This window comes from Cryptomeria japonica, chromosome 8 (genome assembly GCF_030272615.1).
Source record: "Cryptomeria japonica chromosome 8, Sugi_1.0, whole genome shotgun sequence".
Lineage (NCBI taxonomy): Eukaryota > Viridiplantae > Streptophyta > Pinopsida > Cupressales > Cupressaceae > Cryptomeria > Cryptomeria japonica.
Genome location: NC_081412.1, coordinates 478,206,145 through 478,225,100, shown reverse-complemented (window position 1 = coordinate 478,225,100; position 18,956 = coordinate 478,206,145). Strand labels below are relative to the sequence as shown.

The 18,956-nt window shown below is 36.1% G+C and overlaps 1 protein-coding gene across 1 annotated transcript in view; it reads right to left on the bottom strand.

Moving 5' to 3' along the window:
• Positions 1–18,956, bottom strand: part of LOC131043746 (actin-related protein 5) — a 167,665-nt gene that overhangs the window by 76,677 nt on the left and 72,032 nt on the right. Inside the window, exon 4 of the mRNA XM_057976976.2 lies at positions 16,133–16,169. Coding sequence (XP_057832959.1) covers positions 16,133–16,169 — 37 coding nt within the window. The remainder of the gene's footprint in view (positions 1–16,132; positions 16,170–18,956) is intronic.

Below are 18,956 nucleotides of genomic sequence, written 5' to 3'. Positions count from 1 at the left end.
AAGCATTTAATGCTTCTTCCCTTTCCTCTCAAGCCATCCCATGTTGACATTTGTCATCATGGGATTGGGTTGAAAGCCCTCACATGGATCATAAACCCATCAATCCTGACCCTTGTAGAGATTACTCAATCTCAACCATCCATTGCCCTATTTTCCCTATAAATAGAGCTCATTCCTTCTTCAAAAAGATCCAGAAATCTTTATGCATCAAATTTATAGTTATTTTGAGAGAACATTTAGGAGCATTTGCTTTGTTACTTTGCTAAAATTAACATAGATTAATTAGGTGCTTTCTCGTAGTTGCTTGTTTACACTTGCATAGGCATTTTGTTCTTATTTTCATAATCTTGAATCTTCATAAGACATCCATAGTGTTAATGCATTAGTAGCTTCTACAAGATCAGATTTTCCTATCTCATTAATCTCCTCTATTTTGATTTATTCGTCTATGCTATTAGATTATCTAAACTGAATATGTTTATCAGACTGTAACCTTGATTATGATATTGATAATGGATATGGATTAGATCGATGACCTGCTTAACTATGTTAAGCGTAAATCTAAATGCTATCGGGTTATATTAATGTCGATTCATTTATGAATCGGCATTAATATACTATCGGGGTATTAACCCGATAGCATATGATGCTATTAGTTATTGTTATTGTTTAATTTAACACCGATCCATTATCGGGTGTGATTATAACATAATCTGCTTTGACACTGATTCATTATCGGGTGTGCTTATATCATAATATGCCTTGACACCGATTCATCATCGGGTGTGTTAATATCGAACTATTAACATATGCAAATGATACCGAACTGTTATCATAAACACCGAAGTGAATCGGTGGACAGTCACGACCAAGTGACATCTTGGTCGGACATGTCTAAAAGACATGTCCGATCAAGGTGCCACTTGATCGTGGCTGCCTTGATATATATACATCATTCAAAAGAAAAGGAATGACATTGAAATCGATACATGTTCATTCCTCAGACCTGCAGAAAAGAAATAAGATAATATTATTGTCATAGAAATAATACCAAAACGCAAATACACTATCTACCATATAACTTGTCCATTAAATTGGAAATTGCAAAAACATTTACAGATAGTGCAAAAAGTTGAGGGCTACACTCATGTGGAACTTGGAGAGAAGAGGAACAAGGGATGAGCAACTATGAGCATTGTGAGGAGCATCTTGGGGGGTTTTCTTTCCCTTTTCCGTTTTTGTATGCTTCTCATTGTCTGTTTTATATCTCTCTTGATATGCATTTTAAGGATCATAGGTTCATTTGTATTTCGTTTTGATTGTCACTAACATACTAACGTTTGAACTTGTGTCTTATGCCTCCTTTTTAGCGTGCATCAGAAGCATTTTGTCTTTGTATCAGACATTTGAAACCTCGGAGGGCAGCATAGAGTCTGCACATGTAAGTAGAAAAAGGACTGTTGTTGACAAGTATTACAGCTGAGTTCAAAGACTCTTTATTATTGTGTGCATAAGGTTCAGGATAGACATGCACAATTGATAACATTACTCCTAAAGTTAACTTCATTAGAAAAAAAGAGTGATTTTCAACTTTTTAAAACTTTCATTGTACAAGACTGCAATCGCATGATTCTAAAAAGGAGCTCAGTCCAGTTTTTAAGCATTTAGACTCTTTTTTTAAAAAGACTTTCATTTCTGACTTATGGGTGATACATAGAGAAATAATAAAAGTTGAGTTCCTTGATGACTGGAATTGGGTTCAATTGCCATTTAATAGAGTCCTCAACGTACTTATAATGGGAATTACATTTTTGACTAGCAACAATTTCGTATTTGATGAAAAGAACTGAGCTATTCTTGCAATGCCTATCCCATTTGCAGTTGGAGATGTGGATATATTGTTATGTTTTGACCTTGATCTTGGAGATGTTGAGCTATGTATATGTTCTGTTCTTAAGTGCCTGTTCTATGGTCTACTTTAGTGTGTATCTGGTGCTCTGACTTATGAAGTGCTTGGACCATCAGTTATCATTGTGCATGCATTGTATTGTGTGCATGTATTCTTTTGTGTCTAATTCCTTGAGATGGGCTGATATACTTTTTTATATGAAATCCAATATAGAAATCAGATGAAGTGCTTGGACCATCAGTTATCATTGTGCATGCATTGTATTGTGTGCATGTATTCTTTTGTGTCTAATTCCTTGAGATGGACTGATATACTTTTGTATATGAAATCCAATATGGTGTTGATCTGATTTCTATTAATCATGTTAAGATGTCATTTAATATTGATTTAAATGTTATATTAATGTGATCCTAACATTCAAATGTATTTGAGATGGAATAACATTGTAATTTGTTTGCCTAGTTTGAGATATTGACATTGATATTAAATAATTATGTCTTTAGATTATTTAAATTCAATTAATTGATATTATGTGATTCTTACCACGTTTGGGAAATTGTATGCACTTCCGCTATTATATATATGTTTGCACAAGTGCCCTTGTTGTTTCAAGGTTGTTGCACGTACTAAGTATCGACTCCACCTGGCTCCACAAGTTTGAGCGTACCCTTCCCTGACAGTGGTTAAATCAGAGATAACACATTGGCCAAAATAATCACTGAACCTTACCTATGAAATATCCCTCTAGGATATTTGTTCCAGATTTTTACCAAATGATCCACAGAATATTTAAACAACAATTTTGATTGCAAATTGATTTTCAATACACCATCAATTTAACTGATATTCATTAATTTTCACTGAAATAATAGTTCTGAATTTTAAAATAAACAAGGCATTAAAATCCTCAGTAGAACAACACAAATTACCAATCCCAGCCACAGCATTTACAGTCGGATTGGACAACCAGCAAAAAGTATTTGAAGCACATGTGAGCCACCTGCGTGATAACTCCAACTGACAATGGGTTTCTGTCCACTGCCTCCAAGCTTGAGGGTTTGGGTCCTCAAACCAGCTGAAACTAGAGCTTCCTAGAAACTCTCCAAGAGAATCAATTTCCAAACATAAAACCAAGCATAAACCAAGCATACCCAAGATGAGCCTCTCCAAGTTATTAAATAGCTCAACCCCGTGACTCATCGTTCGCCCACTGCCTGTCTCCTGGAATTCCCTTCTATTAATAAAGTGACTTAACTTTATAATTTGATGTTGGACATAAAAAGTCACTTTAGTTTGCTTAAATAAATAATTAAAATAAGTTGTCTTTAAAGTTTTTATGTTTAACTTTAGACAACTTAAACTTAATTATTTAATGGATTTCCTAATGTCCCAAAAAGGGGACATTACAACCTATCATACTTAATTAAGTGCAATTTCCCATGTGAATACCAATAAAGACCCGCATACTGTGTAATTGCAAGATTGTCATTAATTTTAATATGGAATTGGATTTAATGATTTTCTTGGTAATTTAATTGCCTTGGATTTGATTAGGGGTTATGAGTATTAGCTTTAATTAAAATTTGCCCAATTTGGCGTATGGATGATTTTTCGGGTTGAATTTGGACTTTTGGTGAATTTAAGTTTTAATTATTAATTTATTTAATGTTGATATGACTTATCGGTTGTTTAATGGTTATTTAATGTTTTGAGAATATTTTTATGCGGCTCATTTATGTTTATTTTATCACACATATCATTGGGCTGAGTTTATGAATGTGCGAATTAAAGTTTTATTTAATTATTTTAATTTCTAAAAGTCAATTTGATTTTATATAAAAAAAAGTGCTGATTTTTATACTTTTTTATTTTTCCATTTTGGTAGCTTAAAAATCCTCTCTACACTTGATTTTTGAAATGGAGATTTGAGGAGGATTTCTTGAGAGAATTTTTGTGGATATTGCTTCATTGGGATAGGAGTGGGACCAATTTATTGTTGCTCTTTGGATTCGAAGGATTTTGTGGAGTTTTCAACGTTTTCTTCTTTTCAAATTTTGGGCAAAGTGGAGGTAAGAACCTCATAACTTTCTCTATGTTTTATCTTTTCGATTTTGGTTGCTTGCAAATAGATCATTAGATGATTTAGAACAAATTCCGCTTTGAAAGGAATGCATTTCATTGAGTAATCAATTTGTTGTGAGTAAAATTGAGAAAACTCTATTTTTTTGTCCTTACCATGCCAAAATTTTAGTAGAATGCATAATTTGTGTATGTGAGGGTGAAAGTGTGATGTTGGGTGGTGAAAATTGAACTTTGAATTTTAGTGTTCTTGGAGATTTTTGAAATATGTTATAAAAGTGGAATTTTATGATTTTAAATTATTTGGTGGAAAGATGGAAAATGTGTATGAAATTTAGTTTTGAGATCCATTTGGATCCGCTTTCCTATTGACTTGGTCAATTCATCAATTGTGCTTATTATGAGATTTTGGCTCAATTTGATGAAAGTTTATGTATTGGAAAATTGTAAATTGTTGGTTTTCCAATTAGATTTGGTTTTTTTGAGCCTAGGGTACGTATTAGGGACAATGATAGGAGTGGTGTCCAATTGGGGTTGGAGCACAAAGGGGCCACAAGGTTAACTCATTGGGCATTTCTTTAATAAGTGGAAACTAATGACACATTAACAAAATGAACCAAGATAAGTGGATGCCACTTCCATGCCTTAAGGACTAGTATGAGGCCAAGGACGTATTGGGAAGACATGCCCACTCGTCATGCGTTGGGACTTGTAAGATTGGGTCTCCTTGTCTGCATGAGAGGACTACTATGTTATGCATGAACCATCCATTTGAGCTATGCAATGACACTCCCCGCTCTTGCTCTCTAACATCTAGCCCTGTAGATTTGAGTAGAACCTGGAAGACGTTGTGCCTTCCTTGTTGGTGTTGTTTCATTGATGATCATGTGATTGTCATGCAAATTGCCCCAAGATGCTATATATTACCTTGTACTTGGATGTGGAATGGGACTCTTATTTTCATGCTTCATGTGTCGTACATGTATTAGTGCTTGTATTATTCTCTTGCTCATTGGGTTGCAATTGAGATGTATGGTATTTCTCCCAGTTGGGATTGTTAGTATTGATCATGTTAATGTGTACATTTTATATGTGGTGTGTGTGAAGCCTATATCCTTGTGTATGCTTGCTTGAGTGTTTGGGGAGAGTGTGTCTATCTCTATGAGCATGATGGGGTGGACCTTTCGGTTCCACATGGTCAGGTGGCATTACCAACCACTATTAGGGATTGGCGATCATAGTTTTGAGGATGGCATCAAGTTCATTCTACTTTCCCCTTTTCTTATTCTTTCATGTACCTTCTCAATTGATGTAAATGTATTCATATGGATATTTGAATCCAAGTTATGTATTAATGTATATGTATATTGGGCACTCCTCATGGAGGATGATGTAATCATGTGGTCATGTAATGGATTAGAATAGTTTTACGTGTGTCAATATCGATACCAGACATGAGATCATATGCTTTCATTCTTTAATTTTTCTTAGGTATCATGAATACATGTTAGGAATATTTCTATTGGGCTTAAAATGAACCTAGTTGTGTCTTGTGCCGTCTTGCAGGGTGTTGTAGCCCGCTCACAGTATTGCCTAGTGCTCTTGAGTATACTTGAGTGGATGTTAGGATCCCCAGTTGGCACCCTTGTTTGGCTTGCTTGTCCAACAGTGTTTCCAAAAGATCAAAGAGTCAATTTGACCTTGTGGAAGGTGTCTTTTGTGGTTCATACTATCTCAAAAACCTCTAAGGTGCCTTGATGGTGTTTAGAGTGAGTTTTGTGGTGTCAATGGCATTCGTGTGCGAGTCAATGGTTGTCGGAGCCCATCTGTGACAACTAGGACCTAGGAGATGGTCTTGTTTATCGAGTTGACTCTTGTGTTTTTGGGTGGTCTTGTGTCAATCTAATCACCTTGTCGATCTCACCTTATGTGTTCGGAGATCTATCCCTGTGCTCAGTTGGTGTTTAGTGTCTTAAGTCTTCCACTTGTGCATTGTCGCTTATCAACAAGTTGTTGTAAGTTGGAGGTTTGGGCTATCATTCTTTTATGAGATGCATATACTGATCCTAAACATTTCAAAAAAATTATTCCATTATGTCTATTTAGCTCATATTTGTTGTGACATTTTCACACATCACCCCATTGCAAATAAGGACACCCTCTTTTTTGTTGAATAAACCAAGTCTTTTGTAGTCTATGTCGTCTCTCGGCCCTAAGGAATGAGTTATAAGGTCTTGTTGGTCTGGATTTTGATCTTTGAAGGTGATGAAATGCCTAAGTAGGGAATGGATTCTTAAGGAATATACAGCCTAGATAGGATACAATCTTAATATTGTCATCAAGTCGAGAATTAGGGTATTTATGTATTCAGAAATGCATTGTGCTTATTGCTTTATCTTTCGAACTTTGCATTTTGCTAACAATGAACTTGATTGATACTTGTACTTTGCAACGTTTCCTCGTCTTTTTCAAGTACATTGCGGGGAGCAGGACTTTGGATGATGAGAAGAGGACATCGTTGAGTGGATGATATCATCATCCAAGGAAGAGATTGCAATGATAGAACAAAGAATGCAGATGCAGAGGAATGGAGTGATGGATATTTGGCTAGTCAATATAAACCTGAGAACTGATATGAAGAAATGAATGAGAAACAGCCAAAATTTGGTTGTCTGAAAAAATTCCTCCGCAAGGGTAAAAATGCACTCCAGATCAAGGAATTCAGTGTTTGGATGAATGAAAATGATTTATGCTAAGTTCGATAGCAATCTCCTCAAGTCCCCAAATGTTTTGACGAATTTTGGCTAAGTCTAGAAGCTTGTATTGCCTATTTTAGGGTTTTTATCCTTCAGACTTAGAAATGGAGTCAGTGGCCTAGGGCATTGTGAAATCTGAGCTAGGCATTGAAATGAGAACCCTTCAAGGAAGCTACCAGTGAAATTTGAGCGAATTCTAAGGACTTACGATTTTTAGTTAAGTCTATTTTTAGTAAGTTTCACTACGGCTCGAATTGGCCTAATTTTGCATTTAAACAAACTTATTATTTTTAGTAGTGTCTATTTTTAGTAAGTTTATTTTAGTGTCATTGTGTTTCGATTTGCCCTAATTTAGTGTTTGGAAGAACTTACTATTTTTAGTAAGTCTATTTTTGGAAAGACTATCTCTGGCAACTAGCAAGGCACTAACGGTAGAATGTTCCTAAATATCCAATTCTAAATCTGGCAAAGTTGAAGAGCAGGCAAATGATCAAATTGTGGCTAAAGTCTGGAAATCCTCCTCAAAAAAGACAAGGCATGGAAAATCTATTCTCGAGGGCAATTCCTAAGAACAAGAGGAATCTTCCAAAGTTTAAAGAATCCTTCACCTCGCTCGAAATGCACAAGATTCAAAAGAGTGAGTGCAATCTTCATGAAGTGGAGGAATTTTCCAAAATATAAAATTCATCTATGACCCCTAGAATGCGCCCAGACTCCCTCGGGCGCAAATCCCAAGGTAGGGAGGATTTTCCTTGCAAGAAGAAATTCCTCCACCACCTCCAAAATGCACCCAAGACTAGAAGGAGAATGCAAATGACTGGCAGTGGAGGATTTTTTCCAAAATCACAAAATTCCTCCTTCACCTCCAAAATGCACCCAAGATAAGGAGGATTTTTTCCTCATGACCAAAATTCCTTCCTTTAGGACAAAATTCTTGGAAATCATGTAAAATTGGCTAAAGTGTTCGAAATTTCTTCCTCCGGACTCCCAAGCAAGACAAAATTCTTGGAAAATGAAAAAAATGGCTGAGTATAAAAAATTCTTCCTTCACATCAGGAATACACCCATGTTTGCATGAGACCATGGAAATGAATGAAATATCAAAGGCATGGAAAATCCTACAACACATCCAGAATTTGCCCAAGTCAGAAGAATTCCTCCACCAAAACAAAGTTGGCACCCAAGCACTCGGAATTCTTCCTTCACCTCAGGAATGCGCCCACCTCCAAGAAAGAAAGGAAAAGATCATGGAATTTTTATAAGGCATTGAAAATTCCTTCCACTTGTCTCATATGCGCTCAAGGTGGAGAAATGACATGAGGCATGGAATTTAATGCTTAAGGTATTGTCCTTGATATGGCATTTGGCAAAGGACAAAAAGGGAGCATCAAAGATTCTTCTCTCCAGTTCAAGGCCATCATTACAAGGAAGTTTGAAAGGCATAAAGGAATTCCAACTCCAAAGATCGCTAGTTTGAGACCTCAAAGATTGAAGTCAAGTACAAATGTAGAAGAAAGAATCTCCTCTGGAAATACAAAATCAAAAGTCAAAAGAAAAGTACTCAAGAAATGATAGTCATCGACAAGGAAAGATATTCCAAGAAGGTGAATTCTCGAACACAAGTACATGGAAAGAAGAAAATGATCAACGATAATTTCAGAAGAGGTGATCAAAGTTAGAACCTTGGTCCAAATGATGCAATTCAAGAATATACTCCATCACAATCAATCAAAATGGAATATTCTTTGTGATGAGTTATCAAGTCCACATGGCGTCCAGCATGTTGAGATAGCGCTCCGTCACCCTCTCCAGCCAATCAAATGTCTCCCAACCATCACAACCAAATTCATTGCATTGACCACCAAGGAAAAGGATAGTGAGCGCCCTATTTTGGGCATTGAGCTATTATAAGCATGGAGAAGTGGGCTATTTAATGCATAGTGGGCGCCTCATTTGGAGTGATGGGCCATTAAATACATTATGGGCATGATGCATTATTAATTGATAGGCCCACTACTTGGCGCCACATATGTAATTATTGGTCAAACCCTAATTAGGGTTTGCATGGTGTAATCTTGGCCATTCATTTGTAAGAGGATCTCTATAAAAGGCCATGCCTTCTCATTTGTAATTCATTGGATAGTTAGCTCCTTAGAAGTGAAGAGCTCTATCTCCTTAGAGTAGAAATAGAGTAGGAGACGAAGAAGACATTGTTGTAAGACTTGGAGACATAAAATTCGATTTCATTGAAGATATGGTGGATTCATGTTTATTTCAACTGGTTGCATGGTGTTCTTCCAATTTCTCAATTGCTAGATAAAGTGATTTGATTTCAATGGAGAATGTAATGGTGTTTGATGAATTTCCATGGTTCATAGTTTTTGCATCTTGTTGATTATAAGCTGCAGTGTAAAGTTAGCATGAGTCATTAAATTTAAGCTAAGTTTGATTGTGGATAGTCGTTTGGATTGTGTCGTTTTGGGTATTCAAATGCACTTTCTCGATGTGAAAATCCTCCAGCATCCTTGGAAGATTGCACGAATTCTTGTGGAGTTGTAATTCATCTTGGCCAAGCAGAACTTGGTTAAACTTAATAAGTTGAAGCCTTTAAAGAAAGAATGCATGGCAATACCTAAAGTAAGTTTTCCCTCCGACCATCATGTTTTCATGTACTTGTGGATATCAAAATCCTTGATCTATGTAAGTTGAAACTTGGAAGGCAACTTTTTAAGAAAAAACAAAGTTGAGTATATTTTAATAGGCCAATGATTTGATCCCCTCCACCCCAAAATATTTGATAAAGAAGCGTAGTTATCACCAATCCAACTATCTCACACTTGAAACCTATCAAGCCTTTCAAAAATGAAAGCAAACCCACATCTTTTATTGTTTCAAGTAAAAATTCCATTTCTTGATTTGACATCCACCAGGTTGAGAGATAACAAATGATCTCGCAACAAAGCAAATGATGGATCTACACTAGAAACACCAAGTTTCTCATCCAGACTAAAGATAACATTACATTCACCTACTAAGATCCAAGGAAGAGAAAAAAGCTATAGAATGAACAAATCTAACATGGCACCAAAGCAAATTGAATTCAAAAATGGTGAGCATCTTAGGCATTTTGGAGATGTGAGGCCTAGGCTTCTGCAACCAGCTCTTGTTGATGATCTCCACACATCTATCAGGACCTGCATCGTATACTACCTTAGCTTTATTTATAGTCCTGTAAGTCATGGAATGATGTGAAGGAATTCCAAAGGTTTCACCAATAGCCTTCGGAGTCAAGTTGGCCAATAGCTTGCCACTTGTTAAAATAGCCCTTCTCTCTCGATTGTAGTGTTTTGTGCATTCCAAGATAAACTCCGAACATTGAATAGATGGAGGAAAACCTTCTGCCGCAATAATCCCGCTTTTAACAATCCTGGAAGCAGTAGGTGATGAATTATGTCCGGTTATTCCAAACATCTTGGCAGCCAGCTTGAATGTCGCTAGATTTGTGTCGCTGATTTCTTTCCACTTGGACACCATCTTGGATTTCGAAAGTTATCCCTTCATTTCTGCTTTTATATGTGCCTGTCTGGTAATAGTTGTTGCTTTGTTTGATTCCACCATTTCTCCTGTGAACAAAGCTTCTTGAATGGACAAAATATCCTCCAAGTTTGACTTTTGGACTTTCTCTCCAACTTTTCTTTCTCAAACTTCGCGCGTGAGAAATGAATTATACTTACCCGTTTATATAGAATTTCTCCAAAATGCTGCTAAGTTGGCAAAGGTCAATTTGGGCAGTTGTTTTAATGATGTGTCATAGTTTCCTTTCCAACACGCCATGCAAACAGGCTCCACCATCGTAATTGAGTTCCAAAATGGAGTTTTCTTTTAATGCCTTGAGTTGTGCGTCATGATTTGGAATATTCTTTTGCCAACTCGCCAACCTTCCATTTTTTGAATTTTGGAGGGATTTTGGAAGATTCACCTGAGATTCACTTTATCCATCCACTTGGCGAAAAAACCCTAGGAAAGAGAAAACTTCAGGAGAGAGAATCTTGGACTTAGGAAGGATTTTCTTGAAGTTTTTAAGCTTTCCTTGATCTGGAGGAGATTTTCAATGATTTTCCAACATCTATTTTTTAGGGATTTTCCAAAAAATAGGGTTTCAAGTACAAGAGAGCAAATTCTCTCACAAATCCAAATCTGAAAGAATTTTGAAATTTGGATGAGATTTGATGCCCGAAAAATGGATTTTTCAAAACTTATGAGGGGAATTTTGAGTTTCGGTTCATCCTTGACCCCTAAATTTCCATGCCCTGGAAAACTTTCTCCAACTTCGACTTGGGCGTGGAATTCATGCTATAGAAGAGATTTCAACTTTCGTGGAATTTCCCCAGCACATTGATTTTGGCGTCCCTTCCTTCACTTGGCGTTGAATCACCTCTGTGGAGGAATTTTGAATTCTTCAACTTTCCTTGTCATTCCCATTTTAGCACTTTTCTCTTGACTATGGCGTTGTTTTCACTTGGTTGAGGATCTCTATGTTTTGTTCATTTTCCATGCCCTCTTAGATTTAGCGATCTTTACCATACTTGGGCATTGTTTTGCTCCTGCCAAGGAATTTCATATTTTTCAAGTTTCCATGCACCTGGGCACTGATCATGCTAAGTGAAGGAAATTTGGAGTTTCCTCATTTTCCATGACCATTTGACTTTGGCGCCCCTCTTTGGACCTTGGGCGCTAAAATGCTATGAGGAAGGATTTTTCACCCTTTTCAACTTTTCCATGCCCCTCTTCATTTGGCACCCTATAACCACCTTGGGTGCTGAAAACACTTTGTCAAGGAATTTGCAATTTTGAAGTTTTCCTTGCAGACCCCTATCGCCAAAATCACTTCATGAAGGAATTTTTTGACCTTGGCACACTTTTCCATGCCTACCTTAATCTGGTACCCAACACCTGAGTGGGGAGCTGATTTCACCTGGGCAAGGAATTTTCATGTTTTTTACTTATCCATGGCTCTTTGATTTTAGCGCCCAACACCTAACTAGGGCGCTATTTTGCCTTGGTGATGGAATTTGATCTTTTTTGCATTTCCATGATACCTTCAATTTGACGCCCATACCTGATCTTGGGCGCCAAAATCATCTTGCTAAGGAATTTGACTTCTTCCCTTACAAATTTAGTTGATTTTGATCATTTCCGGATCAAGGTGCCATTTTGAGGAATTGAAGTGATTTTCACCAGACTTAGAAGATTTTCCATGCTTTCCACTTTTGGAATGGATGCTCACACTTAGCCAATTTTTGATCAATTTAACCTACTGTTTAACTTTTCTAGATTTAGAAATGTTCAAGAATGCTCAATCTTTCGCGTCTGCCTATGAGGAACCTAGCGAAACAGACTTTCGAAAAATAGAAAGTGTTTCAAAATGTCAGAGTTAGAGCAAAACAAGACGTAGAGACACTTACTAAAAATGGTATGTTTGGTTTTTGGCAAAACGAAGACAATCCGAGAGGCATTGAAATCCCTAAAAAATAGGAACTTTACAAAAATAGAAAGTTGCTCAAATTTCATGTGTGGTTTCCTCAAAGGGTCCTGATTCTAATGCAACATTCAGTTTTTAAAAAACCCTAAGATTTAGGCCTGAAGGGCAAAACCCTAAAACGGACAAAACAGGCCCCAAACCTAGCCAGATTTGTTCAAAAGAGTTGCAGACTTGATCAAATTTAACCCTACTCACTTGCAAACTTGGAGGATCGACAAGACTGTCACGAAAAGACCAAAAAACCAAAACCAAAAGGCCGAGAGGGCTTAAAAAAAAGGGGGTCCCCATTTGGAATGGGGTGATGTGTGATTATGTCACAAGAGTACCAAGGGTTTCCCAAGAGCAATTGCTATGGATTGCAAGATATCTACTCTAGAAAATTCCATGGGAAGTCAAAGGAGGCAAACCCAAACTATGATTTTCGCAAACAGCCCCTCCATCACATCAAATCCCACATGGCAAGGCTTGATGAATAAACCCGCTTGATTGTGGAAAAACGGACCTCCTAAAATAACTATTTACGATCTACCATTCATGCGAAGACAACAAAAAATATCCACTTGTAGCTAAGATAAACTTCCATATCTCCTTCAAGTTGCCAAGTTCTATGCGTCCAAGCTTCCAAGAAAGGAAGAGAAATCCTTACACCCATGAATTTGCAAATCAAAGCATGCTTAGAAAGATAGAGCACATTGTCTACAATCAATTTCGGATTTATGACCAAGATTGGTTGATCAAAACTTTTCTCCAAACACACATTTGTTCTAGGTTGGATTTCCAACTACTGATCTAATCTAGCAACATTGGTTGCGAGCATCAAGAATTGAACAACATTATCATCTCTAGATGAGGGCTCATCAACATTAATGACATCTTTGAAGAACAATTGAGGGGGGGCCACCTAGACCTTCATGTGTAGCCATGCAGCTGTTGGTGTTGGAAATAAGCCACACCCAGACAGACGATGTACTAGTCAAAGAGGGGCCAGTAGCTCAGTGGTAGATCACTCCAGCAGCGTCTGGAATGTCCTAGGTTCAAGTCCTAGCTGGTCCATGTCTCAACAGTAACTATACATCTAAAAGAACCAAAAATAAATAAATAAATAAAGGGAGAGTAAATCCCATACCCCCCTAACACCTGCTCCCAAGGCAAGCAAAATGCAGACCCTGCAAATTGTAGAACCATAAGCCTTTAAGGGTTCGAAGTTGCAGCCTTACAGGCCTCATAATATCAATATCACAACTCCTTGCCATTCGCTGTAGATTCAATACTTACTTCATTTGACATCTTCTCTCTTTTTTTAAGCTAAATTATATTAGATTTCTTTTAGCTATTAGTATTGCATTTCATCTTGAAGTAAAACAAATGGATGTGAAGATAACTTTTGTAAATGATATTGAAGAAGAAATATGTCACAACTATAAAATTTTAGAGTTAATGGAAAAAGCTTGGTTTGTAGGTTGAAGGAGTCCCTTTATGGCCTACACCAATCACCCATGCTGGGGTATCAAAAATTTGATTATTATGTGCTCAAACATGGGTTTATACAAAGCGAAGTTGATCACTATGTATATGTCAAAGAGGTTGGTGACCATTTTGTTATCATGGTATTATATGTTAATGATATGTTGCTAGCTAGAAGCAAGAAGAAAAAAATCAAAGATGTTAAATCTCAACACTAATCATAATTTGATATGAAGGATCTTGGTGCTACAATTTTTTGAGCATAGAAATTAAAATGAATTGGTTAAACCAGAAACTTTGGTTGAATCAACAGAAATATGTTGATAATATATTGCAAGGGTTTAGAATGCAAGAATCTAACCATTTTAACTTTCCTATGTCTATTGATTTTAAATTATCTATAAAACAATATCCCAAGACATTAGGATATTGAAGACATGTGTTCATATGCAGATGTTATTGCAAGTCTCATGTAGAGCTTGGTAAGTACCAAATTAGACATTGCTTGTGCAATGGCAATTTTGGGCAGACATATGTCAAACACAGTGAAGGAACATTGGGCTATAGTAAAAAGGATCTTCAAATATTTGTGCAGTAATTCAAATTATGCAATCTACTGCCATGGAAACCCTGAGATGGACAGATTAGTAAATATAGAAGGCTTTGTCAGTGCAAATTAAATTGAGGATATATATTACTGAAGATCTACATGCGGTTATGTGTTTATTTTGTTTGGTGTAGTCAGTTGGATGAGAAAGAGGCAAGCAATTGTTGAACTTTACACAACAAAAGTTGAGTACGTGGTAGCCACTCATGCATGTAAGGTAGTTGTGTTTAGATGTTGATTTCTTATACAAAGTTGTAAGGATATATTGTGACTATCAAAGCGCAATTTTCTTGGCAAAGAACCCCACTTATTATACTTGAACAAGACATTGATTTGTAATATGTTTTTGTTAGAGACAAGGTTGGAGACAAAAAGGTATTGTTGAGATAACACATTAGAGAATGTTGTTGAATTGTAGATGAAGTCAGCTAGCAATGGGAAGTCTTCTTGGTACAAGAAATCAATAAGAATGCTCACTCTTAGCAATTCATTGATGTGTGCATTTGCCCCTATGCAAACTATCAACAAGTGGAAGATTTGTTGGATATGATTTGTATACATTGCATCTCCTACAAGGCTGCACCCCAGCTAGGGAATGAGTGGTCATATTTTTCGGGCTATTATAGGTGATTTTTTGCCCATTGTTTTGTAATAATGCTTAGTAGTTGCCTATAGTGATGTACCCATAAATACTTGCAAAAAGATTAGAGTTGAGCACAAATGAAAAATATATTATTTTATTATATTGTGAAGAGTTGAGTTAATACAGTGAGTGTTGTTTTTGCTAGGTTTTTTCCAAAAGAGTGTTCCCCAAGGTAAATAATCATGTTATATGGTGTGCACTTTTTTTTATTGCATTTAATATTTAACTTAGCATTGCTTCTCCTATATAGGTTTGTTGGTATCGTTTCTCATTTAAACTTAACAAACTGTTTACAAAAAGACAAGCTCATAGGGATCAAAGAGATTGTGGAACGTTTTGAGCTCAAATAATGGCTTCATATATTGCTTTAGAGTAATTAAGAGACTGGATATGAGCTTCAACCAGACTATCTTAACTGCACTGCCTCACAGCTTACCTTCACACTTTTACAGCTACAAAAGCATGCAAAGATCAAGGTCTGATAGCATGGAAATCATTCAAACTTGTCACTGTCAAAATAAAAAGTAAAAAGATAGATACATAAAGTTGAAGCTCCACATATTTTTTGAGGAAAGCCATTTTTTGCTTCTTGTTATTTTTCTTCTGCACATTTTTCATTGCGTAATACTAGAAATACAGTAAATGAGAATGTTCTCTGTCTATCTACATTCTGACCTAATAATTCATTGACAGATAGTTGCAAATGCATGTGTAAGTGACTACAGTTTTTACACTATGACATTTGAATATGAGCTTCCTTTATAGTCCACTTATATATCATTGTATATGTGCTTCACTAAAAACAAATTCATTTATTTCCTTTATATTTTTCTTATGTAGTATTCTATATGTGCTTGACAAGAAACAAATACATTTATTTGATTTTTCTATGAAAGTAGCCCTCCATTGCTAATATCGTTCTAGATCTAACTCAATAAGAACATTGCTGATTGCTCCGAACACAAATATATGTAGCATGAAATGAAAAGCATCTTGGGAGGATAGACAGAGGGGGGAGGATAGACAGAGGGGAGGAAATACAAAGAGTTTAAATATTCCCATCTTGATTGTCACAATGTGAGTATACAAATACAAAATAGTTAAGAGAAAGTGTTAATGTTAAATTGTGTACCTTCAGCGCCCATTCTCTCGAATGCATAGTCTAGAATCTGTCAATAACATGAGATACGTAACTCATCTTGCCTAGCTGTGCAACTTATAACTATACAAGAATATGAATTTTGTAATTAATATATTGCCTAGTTGTGCACATTGCATATTGAGCTTTCTTTGATACATAGGATTACAAACAACTACCTACTCTGACTGTTATAAAAATCTGAACAGCATTAAATATATAAATTTGCAAAAGACTGTCTACAGAATTATTGAAGTAAATGCTGTTAAAGAAAGCCAAAATAGTTGACTACAGAGAAAACAAGTGATAAAGTGTTCATATGCATTGCAGTGCATTGATATTACAATGTATATTAATTTAATAGAGTAAGAGAAAGGTACCATAATTCTCTTGCTAAGAACAAAGATTGATATTCATATTACATGGGAATAATGGCTATGGCAAGGTCACCGTCATACAACAGACATTTTTTTTTTGACAAAGATGGTAGCCAAAGTTGAGCTATATCCACACTTGCACAGCACTCCAACATTTCCATATATATATAAAGATTAAATAGACTTCAAAAATCTTAAAATCATGCAAGTGCCAACCACTATAAAACCTTTTCATCACTACTATATGTACTCTCCAACAAAAATGGGATCAATCATCAATCTAAAAATGTTTAAGGGAAATCAATATATTACAGTTGAGATTTAAAAATTATCATTATGTGATTATTCATCAGGATTCAGCTGCATTGTTTTGAGGCTATCCTCATTGACCCATTTCTCATAAGCACGATTGGTTCAATTAGCACTTTTTGCACCTAAGAGGTGAACAAATTATTATCCTATATTATTCACTTATATGAACAAAATTTCTCTTCAATCTACTTCATATTAAGCCATCCCAACCAATTGTATTTATGTTAAACAAAATTATAACTAAAATAAGTTATATTGTTTCCCATTTCCATACTAGCCGCCTGTAAACAACTTGGGCATGCAGATAGGATAGTAGTTGTAAGGTATATTTATGACATATTATGTGGAAATCAAACTATGATAAATCGTCATTCTAAATTGGTATGAAAAGGTGCACAAATACATAAATGACAGATTTGAAAATGATAATCTCAACTTATATCAAATATAAAATCAAAAGTTTCTTGGTGGGGGAAACAAAGTATCAAAAAAGGTGTACGAAGTGTCCTAAGAGACAAACATCATGCAAAGAAACGGATGGTCCATGTAAGGGAAACAAGGCATCACAAAATAGTATACACATACTCTCATGATGATTATCTACCTTTTACAAAGCTAGAGGAGAAACTTATATCAATGATATTAAATCTTAAAGATCAAGATCATCCAAAATATGTACGGTTCAAGCTCTGAATGGACACACCCCAACAGAAACACTTGCAAAGCACAAGACCACGAGCAAGTCATAGCCAGCATCAAAGGTCCTTTTAGCTTGTGCGATGTGTGTGAAGATTTGGTAAAATGCATTGAATTATTTACAAACGAACAAGAGTTCATATAGCAATTACATAAGACAATGTTTCCTTAATGAAACAATTGTTCACTGAAACCAAAATTAGAAACATTCTAATGAACCTAAAAAATACAGTAAATATACAATATTGACCATTAATTAAGATATGCTAATATTATTCTAATACCCTCCCTTAATGGTCAATCTGTCAACTACACCAAGTTGCCCCATAAATTTTACAAACTTGTCTGGGCTCAAAGACTTGGTGAGGATGCCCACAATTTCATCCTCAGTTGGAACATACTGCAACTAAACTGATCCGTCTTCGACAAGCTATTTGATGAAATGTTAATGAAGCTCAACATGCTTTGTTCTTTCATGGAAGACCAAATTTTTGGCAAGTTTCAGCATCCCTTGATTGTCACAATAGAGGGGTGAAGGCCCTGCTTGAGACATTTGCATGTCAAAAAGCATCCTTTGAAGCCAAACTACCTCACAAGTTGCTTTAACAGTTCCTCGATATTATGCTTTGGTCAAGGATAGAGCTACTGCCTATTGCTTCTTGCTGGTCCATGTGACTGTACATGTTCCCAAAATGAAGACATACCCAAATGTGGACCATAGTTGAAAAACTCGGACTCGCCACGGACTCGGCAAACCAAAAATTTGGACTCGGACTCGGACTCGTGAAAGACTCGTGAAAGACTCGGCAAGGACTCGGCAAAAAAAAAAACCGTAGTTTTACAAAAAAACATAAAGAAATTAATGCATTTAGAGAACATAAGAGCCATAATTGAAACATTACACGTCACATACTCATAGTTTCAAACTTTCAACTCTAAAATGTATAATACCAAGATTTCTTCAATGCTAATTATGCTTTTATATGGAGCCTAATCAGACTCGGAGGTTAAATTTTCCCTACTTCCATCGGCGCAATTTCCCCCCATATTTTTCGACAGGGGTTTCGGGGCAACGCCCCCAAGTTGGGGTCAAGGGGCATCGCCGAAAGATCCTAAAATTTGACTAAGTCTGGAAAATTGAAGAATCCTCCAAAAACTAGATTTTGCATTATAACTCCTGGAGGTTCGAAACCACTCTCAAACATCCTGACAGTATATATGGAATATAACTTAAAGTCTGGAATGTCATCTTGATCTTCAAATGCCCTGAAATTTGGCTAAGTCTGGAATGTCTTCCTGATCCTGAAATCTGACTAAGTCTGGAAAATTGAAGAATCCTCCAAAAACTAGATTTTGCATTATAACTCCTGGAGGTCCGAAACCACTCTCAAACATCCTGACAGTATATATGGAATATAACTTAAAGTATAAGT